This window comes from Pogona vitticeps, chromosome 6 (assembly GCF_051106095.1).
Source record: "Pogona vitticeps strain Pit_001003342236 chromosome 6, PviZW2.1, whole genome shotgun sequence".
NCBI classification, from domain to species: domain Eukaryota; kingdom Metazoa; phylum Chordata; class Lepidosauria; order Squamata; family Agamidae; genus Pogona; species Pogona vitticeps.
The window spans coordinates 26,629,778-26,638,753 of record NC_135788.1 but is presented as its reverse complement, the minus strand read 5'-3'; the positions used below and the strand labels follow the sequence as shown (position 1 = coordinate 26,638,753).

General features: G+C 39.7%; 1 protein-coding gene across 3 annotated transcripts; it reads left to right on the top strand.

Moving 5' to 3' along the window:
- Positions 1-465: 465 nt before the first annotated feature.
- SEM1 (SEM1 26S proteasome subunit) lies at positions 466-8,465 on the top strand. 3 transcript variants are annotated; one of them, XM_020785210.3, is made up of 3 exons: positions 466-723; positions 6,164-6,257; positions 8,274-8,465. In XM_020785210.3, the coding sequence occupies exons 1-3, from the start codon at positions 648-650 to the stop codon at positions 8,314-8,316; spliced, it is 213 nt and encodes a 70-aa protein (XP_020640869.1). In that variant the 5' UTR covers positions 466-647; the 3' UTR covers positions 8,317-8,465. The 3 variants fall into 3 exon arrangements, with proteins under 3 accessions (XP_020640869.1, XP_072859321.1, XP_020640867.1); XM_073003220.2 differs by having other exon boundaries at positions 498-723; positions 6,164-6,251; XM_020785208.3 differs by having other exon boundaries at positions 498-723; positions 8,279-8,465.
- The last annotated feature ends 511 nt before the right edge of the window (positions 8,466-8,976 follow it).

The window sequence follows — 8,976 nt, the reverse complement described above, 5'->3', positions numbered from 1 at the left end:
AAGTACAGCTGACATTTAGCCATTAAAATTATAAAGCTAGGGACTAAGATGATTGTGCGATGCGTTTCATTGTCTTCTTCCTCACAAAAACCGGGAAGAAACGGTTTACCTTTTCTATCCACATCCTCTCTAAGAGAACTACACACCATCGAATCACACACTTAAATGTTTTTTAAAACTGCTTTTATTTGTGATAAATGCTTGTTTAACATACCCGTACTTCTCATAGCATTTTAAAATGTGCGATTACTGTACAGTTTTAATTGTTGTCAGCCTCCCTGGCTGGGGAGAAATGTGACCTATAAATAAAATAAAATCCCTCTCACAAACACCCACCAAAAAGGGGGCTGGAAACGGGAGAAAAATTAACGCTCAAAGCAGGACAACGACCGTAACGAGACGGAGAGCAAAAAACTGAGGGAAACGGGAGCAGTTGACACTCGCTACGTGCTCGCGAGCGCCGCAGCAGCCCTTGCCTAAAGAGCGCATGCGTCTTTATCCTCTCAACCCTCCCCCTTCAATGTTTGGTTCTTCCTCAACCTGCCCGCCGGGTGATTCCGTTAGTATCCCGTCATTCTCAGCGCGGAGCCATAGAGTCGGACTCGTTGGAGGGCTCTAGATTGGCTCGAGTAGGCCGAGCACCGGTGATGTCGGAGAAAAAACAGCCAGTCGATTTGGGGCTTTTGGAGGAGGACGATGAGTTCGAGGAATTCCCCGCCGAAGGTAGCCCGAGCGAAGTGGGGGCGGGGTGGGGGGGTCTACTGGGAGCGACTCCGAATGTGGGGAGCGCGGCCCGTAGTAGTAGTAGTAGTAGCAGCAGTACTGAGGGGGAGCTGGCGGTAGGAGAACCGTGACGGTGCGTGTTCGGCGGCGCCCTCAGAGTAGGCCGTGCGTAGACCAGCGCGGAGGTTTTCACGTGCGCGCGCCCTCGTCCCACCACGTAAATGGGTCCGTTCTCAGTGTCTCGCTCCCCCGCCTTCTGAGTAAGTCCTTTGAGGTGGGGTGATCGTCCTGCTTCGCCGCCCCCCCCCCTCGGGGAGCTTGATTTCCAAGCATCTGTTCGGGTTTTTGCTTCTTCTCAAGCTGAAGTTTCTGTTATGATGCCCCGCTCACCCGGCAACTTGTTTTTCCCACCGCCGCAATACCTTCCTTCGTTTGGGAAGACACGAGAAGCCCTTTTCTTATTTTGGGGACAGATTCCGGAAAGGAAGCCATCCAGTTAAGAGCAAATACACGTGTGCGCTAGGAACTCGAGATGCAACAACAGGGTCTGTAGACGTTGGTTGATAATGGCTGTTTGATTCAGGCTTGCCCCTCACTTGAACCCAACTACGTGAAAGGATTTGCAGTTTTAGTATTTGATGAACACAAAACTTTAGGAAGCGCAGAACTGGTCTTCAAGCTACTCTTTGTTCCACGAATAAACGTGATGGATAGACTTTGCTGCTTGGGTGAACTAGTAAAATGGCATTTTCTTGGTTTGACATAACTATGTACATTATTTGGCACCAGAGGCCAAAAGCCTCATAAATCCCTCCTGGTTTGCAGTAGAAATGCAATAATCACTAACAATTTGCTACCCTATCATGGCAAAGAAATTAAAATGCCAAAATCCCTGCCTCTCTTTTATCTAAGGATGGAACCGCTCTTGAGAATAGGGACAGAGTGTTGAACATCTAGCACCTCTTACATAATAACTAAGTGCTATGTAATCAGAGCCATTAATAACGGGTTTTTTTAGAAAAAAAGTCAGGGCTGCTTTAAGTAGCACTTGCTTTAAAATAATTGTGCTTCAGCTTGCAATGTAAAGTTTCCCACAACATTTCAGTCACTTGCATGTCTTCTGAGAAGTAAATCCCATAGTGGCTTTTATTCCAAATTAAGTATGTCTAAGGTTGCAGCCCAGTGTTTTGCTGAAGAGTTTTACATTTTCTGGATACTTAACATTATTATGTTACTATAACATTTAAATAATGTTAATTGGTTTTATTTTAAAAAACACATTTTACTATGGGCTGTACATTTTTATAAAACAGATACATGATTATCGGCCTTTCCTTAGCGAAACAATAGTTGTCCAAACCAGTGGATCTCTCTTGAAAGTGATTGTCTTTAGCAGCAATAGTATATAATGAGTAACACCTTTACATCAATCCTGTTTTGCAAACTTTATTAGGAGGATTACTCTTTAGAACTCCTTTGAATTAGAACTTTGTAATATAGTACTTGGTGTGATGTGTATTATCTACAGTCAGTTTTTTCTTAATTGTTTTAATACCTCAAGATCATATTCAGTTCAAAGCAAAGTCCAGTGATGAATGTATAATCTAATAAAGCTGACGCTTGCTATAGTTTGTTTGAAGACTAATTACAAAAGTTGCATAAATGTTATTAAATATATTGTTATATATTGTCTTCCTGGCATATTGCCTTAAAGGCAGTGTTGATTCAATTGAGTCTGTATTTTTCTCTTAATGAAACTTCATATGGAAGCTGTGTTTTTAAAATTTTGTTGCAATGCTGAATAATATAAGGAGAAACATAGTGGCTGAAATCCTGATGCTTTGTGTATTAAGTTGCAGTGGAGTAGCTCATTTACTCAGTTTGTATTATGTATTTATTTAAAATATTTTTACCCTGCGTTTCTCATTAAAGAGTCAACTCTGTGACTTCCATTGATTCAAATGGGCTAACTCCGGTTGTAATTCAGATAAGTCATAACTAGAATCAGTGGAACTTACAGAGGAGTTGACTCATCAAATACCCACTAAGTGGGCTTACTCTAATGCAGCTTACTGCACAAAGTAACATAATTTCAGCCTTTGTATAAAGAATACTTTTATTAAAGCACCATCCTTTTCAAAAGTGAATTCTTTGCTGCCATTTATCAGCAGCCATCTAAAATGGATGTTTTTGTAAACACCATTGTGTTGAAGTATTACATTTATTTCTGATATGTATGTGAAAATTCATCACTTCCCCAATAATTTTTAAAGCTTATAAAATAGGTTATTTATGCATTTTAGAGCAAAAGGCAAATGTTAGCTTGCTTGAAAGGGTATTTTTTTTAATTATTTGTTATATTAGCATATTGGCAATTCATAGGAGTATTACAGTGGTTTCAGATTCCTGTAGAATTAAAATTTTGCTTTTTATCTAGTTAAAGGAAAGCAGTAACAAGACTAGGATTTTACATTGTATGGCTACAGCTTTTGTGTACTGTGTCTGCTCATTATAGTGCAGCAAAGTGAATAGTACTGAACATGGAGCAAGTGAGGCAATATCATTGGACCAACTGATGTTTAAAATGACACAAGTAGGCATAGTTTTTTTCAGCACTCTAGAATGAGGAAAAAGGAAATGATTTTCTTCCTCTCTGTTCTTTCTGCATTACAAGATTCTTTTGAAATTTCTGCAGCCTTTGATTTAGCTTTGTCTTTTGCTTATGAAAATTAATGTGTTATTTGGTGTGTAATGAGTGTGCCTTTCAATTCAAGACTATAAAATTTATGTCAGGGTGAATCTTAAATCAATGAAACATTCCAAGATAAATTCTCTGTTAAAAGATCACAGCTATCTATATACATTCAGTTACTGAAATAAGTTTTTACATAAATAACAGCTGAGTCTTGTACTTACTGGCATAAAAACATTTTTAGTTAATGTGTGGGAAGTTTGTGATGTTTTGGAGCTGCGGCTCCACTTGTTCCACTGGTTAGGGCTGATGGGAATTGAAGCCCAGCAACATAGAGAGTTCAGATGTTGTTCACACTTAGGATATTGTCTGTCTTGTATCCACTGACCTCTTTATGTTTATTAATGTAATAAAGACAATTTCAAGACATTTGCCCAGTAATTCAGTTAAGAACTTAAGCACACTTATATGTCAGTTATAAACATGCTAGGTAGTAAATTCCAGTGATGATCTAAGACCTACACTACATTTAAGTGGTGAATTCTTCAGAGTCAGCAACCCTTCCTTCCTCTCAAATCCCCCTGTGCACCTTAAAAATCTACCCTGGAAGGTTGGGATGTCCTATGGAGTGTCATAGGTTTTTTTGTTACCATGAAGGCTGAAGAACGGAGAGTAGGTGAAGAAATTCCCAATTCCAGCAGTGTTGGATACCAGAGCCGTCTATCATTGGATCTTGGCCCTTGATTCAGGGTGCAAGCATTGCAGTTCAAGGTAGACAGGCAAAGGAGTGTGAAGGTCCAGAAAGAAAGAAGAAAAAGACAGGGGGGGGCAGTTTTGGGGGATGGTGTTCTGTTTTGTTTCCAGACTTTCACATCTTTGCCCAGGTATCTGGAATTTTTCTTCCTCTGCTTTCAATATATGTTTAGGTTTTCATTACTGAGCAGTAATACTGAACTCAGTGTTTAAGAACAAACTATCAGGGCCAGAAATCAGTTTAAGTACCCTGTTTTATAAATTACTGATAGTTTTACAGCTGAAGTGAAAACAACTCTAGAGTAAAAAAGTGGGTCCCCCTATGGCTTTCTTATTTCTTTGGCTGTATCTGTTGTTTCTTTGAAGTGATGGGGAGGTGACACTGACTTGCTGTTGACAATTGTCAGCAGTCAGCCTCAGAATTCCTTGAAGGAATTTAACCAGGTTTGCTCATTTAATGGGTTAGTGTCCTGTTGAGCAGAAAGCCCTTAAATGAAGATGTGCAGTTTGAAATTATGTCCAGGTCCTGGTTAGTAGTGATTAACCTAACTGCTAAAGATTGTGGTCATTGTTAAGTCAATTGTGGGAATAGATGTTTTAGGGATGAGAAAATCTGGATATGGAAAGTCTGAGTATCCCTAAAGCTAGCTCCTGACCTCCCATGCCATTATCAGCAAGCACTGTGTGTTACGTCCTGTCCTATGTATGTTTCAGGGTTATAAAAAAATTAATGCAGTTTAGATTCAATTTTGCAGATGATACATTTATGGGCTGTATAGGAAATTAGTATGTAGTCCTTCGTGACTAGATAGGCGGGATATAAAATAAATAAATAAATAAATAAAAATAAATATGTTTCTGTTTTGAAGTATCCACAGTTTGTGCTTTAAGTGAAGCACCATCAAAATATGGAGGTTAGTGAACTATATAATGATTTCCCATCAAGTAATACAGTATTGTTTAAATACAAGGCTGGTTTACACTTTTTCCTGCGTTGGAATCCTAGAGACCTGAAATGTATATGGCAAGCCAGTTGTTACTTTGGTAATCAGCAGAAAGATGGTGCCAAATTGGGTAGCTTTTATGCCCTGCAGCACAGTGTTAGCAAAGATGTACAGCATTGCATTGTTCGTTTAATAGTCTCTGTCATTGTGTGTCTGAAACCTTATGTATTTGTGCCAATAGTATGAAAGCCTGTCAGGAGAAAAGCACACCATTTAATAACCTGAACTCCCACTTGTTTTGCACAACGGATAAAGGCTGACGTGCAACTTATTCACCTGTCAGTTTTAAAATTTCCTAGTATTATGGCCCCAACTGGTCCTGAAGCCATATCAGTGGAATTAGTAGGCATGAATAGTAACTGACCTCTTTTCTAGCCAGCAAGAACTTTTTTCCCTTCACTTTCCCTAATTGGATCCTACCTTTTTTTAGTTTTCTGGGCTAGCATTTGATCTTTAGTCAGACAGCATCTGGTTTGCTGCTCTCTCACCTCGCTGCCATATTTCCTCACTCCATTGTCTTGTCCAGTGTCAACTCACCTTGCTCATTTCTTCCACCTCAAACAGAGATATTCAGTCTTACAGATTTGGAATGTCTGTGGCAACAAACTGTCAGCCAGACCTTTAAAAGAGATCAATCTGTGAAGTGCTTCTATCATTTGACTCTGGTCATGCATTTACAAACCATGTTTCTTGGCTTTTTTCCAGACCATGGTGTTAAAATATCTATCTTCAAATGATGTAACTTTAGAATTGTATGATTTGTGTAGAAATGCAGTAGCTAAAATAGTGTTTCCGTTACTTTACTCTTTATATTTTTAACTTAGTCATTAAACATAAAGTTAATTATTTCTGGAGAAGAGTTGCATGGAATAACATCATGGTGTACCTTAAAATGGAATGAAACTTTTTTCAGATTCAGATTATCAGAATATTTTGTTCAAGGTTGTTGAATTGTGCGTAAAATAAACTTTGTTTTGTGCCTTGTTTTCAGACTGGGCTGGTTTAGACGAAGATGAAGATGCACATGTATGGGAAGACAATTGGGATGACGACAATGTGGAAGATGATTTCTCCAATCAGTTAAGGTCAACATAAATGTTTCAGTATATGCAAATACAAAAAAAAATGTAGGCCCAGGTGTTAATAAGCTACTATTTTTCTCTCAGTATTAGTTTGGACTTACTGAGCGATTCTTTCAACCTTCCTCCCAAAAGTAAAGCTAAGGGTGGTTCATGACACAATTTAGCCCCGGTAGGATAGCTTAGTAGGTTGGAATATATGGCTGCAGAGCCCAGGAGGTGAGGAAGTTTGATCCCCAACTGTGTCTCCTGGGAGAAGAATCACCCAGTGTAGTTTTAATTGGGCAGTATGCACAGTTTCAGAGTGCTATCAGAAGGGGCTATAAACCACTTTCAATGACTTTATACTTAGGAAACCCAGGCAAGAGTTGTTGTATGTCAGGACTGGCTTAACAGCACATAATTATATTTACAGATAAAAACCCAAACTATAGTATTAAATAAATTGTAGTGCTAAACTTTATTAAAACACATCAACAGTATTAGAAAAATATGTTGATTTTTTTAAAAATGGCACCTTTTCCAGCAGCGAATCTGTTCTAAATAAAGTGGTCTTTGTCTGCTAGTGGAAGGACAGGAAGAAAGGGCCAACCTAGTCTCTCTTGGAAGGAATAGCCCCATGCTAAGCTAGAAGCAGTTTAGCATGGAATTTTTGGGTTACTGCCCCAAGAAGTCTGGAGGAATTCCCCCAGACTTATGGGGGCTTTAGCCAAGAAATCAGAGTTCTCACAGTTGTTTTCAATAAATTGCATATGGGAAATAGATGCTCTTTTTTGGCCATGCTGCTGTGTCTATGGAAATGGAGGAAGTGGCTGGGAGGGGCAAAGATCTGTGGGAGCTGCCAAGGCATTAGGGGGCTGGTAGCTCTTTGAGTGTAATGAGCAGGGAGACTACCGACCTCCTTATGGACTCAGCAGCATGGCCAAGACAGAGCCTCCATTTTCCCCCTGTAAGTGATTAAAAACAACTGTGAGGATTTTGATTTCTTGGCTAAATTCCCCCAAAAGCCTGATTGAGGAAATTCCTGCAAATGTCTTCGGGCTATAGTCCAGAAATTCCAAAGGTCCCATGTTTAGGAACAACTACTGGGAAGACTTTCTCCTGAGGATGGCAATGTCAGGAAAATTGTTAATTGGAGACCCAAAAAACAGGGCAGGAATGGGGGGAAATGATATAAAACCATACGTGAAGGGCAAGGAACATTAGGAAGAAACTGGCTTAGCAGAATGAAGGAATACATATGTCATATTCAAATAACGTGTTAACTTCTCTAAGCATGGTATTTAAGGGAGGAAGCAAAACTATAGTAACCAGTGGATTGGAGCCAGATAAAGTAAGTTAAGTCATTTGAAAACTTAGCCATTGCTGACAGCACAAAACTATACAGTGGTGCCCCGCATAGCGAGGTTAATCCGTTCCGGATTAACCCTCGCTATGCAGAATGTCGCTAAACGGGTAGGGAAAAGGTATTGAAACACATTAAACTTAGTTTAATGCGTTCCAATACCTTGCTTACTTACCCATTCAGCGAGGATTCCCCTTGCCGGCAGCCATTTTCGCGCCCTCGCTAAGCGAGGGCAGGGCGTGAAAACGGCTGCCGGCAGCCATTTCCGGGCTTCCGGCGGCCATTTTGGAGCCACCGAACAGCTGTTCGGTGGCTCCAAAATGGCCGCCGCAATACCTGATCTTCGCAATGGGGGTTTTCCCCATTGCGAAGATCGGGTATGTTTCCGTATAGCGATCCCGAAAAAGGGATCACTATACGGAAACATCGCTATACGGTGCACTCGCTAAGCGAGGCACCACTGTACTTGGCAACCCATCAGTAAATCCTACTAGGTTTCATGAGACTCACTCCCAAGATAAATTGATATAGGCCTAAATGAAGTCCCATTGATTTTTCAGTGGGAGTGACTCTGATGATTCCAACCACTGGTCTTAATGTAAACAACTACAAAAAAATGCAGTTGTCTAATATTTTTTGTGGCTTACTCTTTGTCTGGAATGGAATTCTTTTAACAGAGCAGAATTAGAAAAACACGGCTACAAGATGGAAACCTCATAGCTCCCAGTGGTGCATCTATATGAGACTGGACTGTAAATTGACCACAGAGGAATATGTGATGCAAGATGAAATAGAAGACGCAAGATTGACCATTGTTACCTTGACTTTTGTTTTTGTTTTATATAAATAAAGCCCAATGTTGTATTGCCCCATTGTTGTTCAAGTTCATCTCTAAATTACTGGTAGACTCTAAAATAGTATTACTAACTTTTATAAGTAGGGGGAGGATTCCTATGACATTTCATATTTTTCTCTGCAGCCTGCATTTGAACCCATAGCAAGTTCAAACATCTTTATGAGTAATCTGGTCGTTCTCACCAGATTACTCGTAAACATGTTAAAACCCACCCATAAGCTCAAGCATAAGTTATGGAAAAAATTACATGTAATAGAAGTCCTCCGCCTAGCTAGAAGCATGGATCCACTATAATATTTCCCCTTAATGTTGCTGGTTATAGCTGAAGTAGACTGGACTAGAGTATATAGAAGAATAATGACCTTTAGTGAAATTGCATCACTTCACACATTTGAAAATGTTTTGAAATGGTTATACTTTACCACTAAAATATATTAAACTGCATTCTCTAGTTTTCTTTGCTTATGCAAGTATAACGTATAAGTCGAGTATATTTGAAGATGATGGTCTCATGTTAGAAGTGT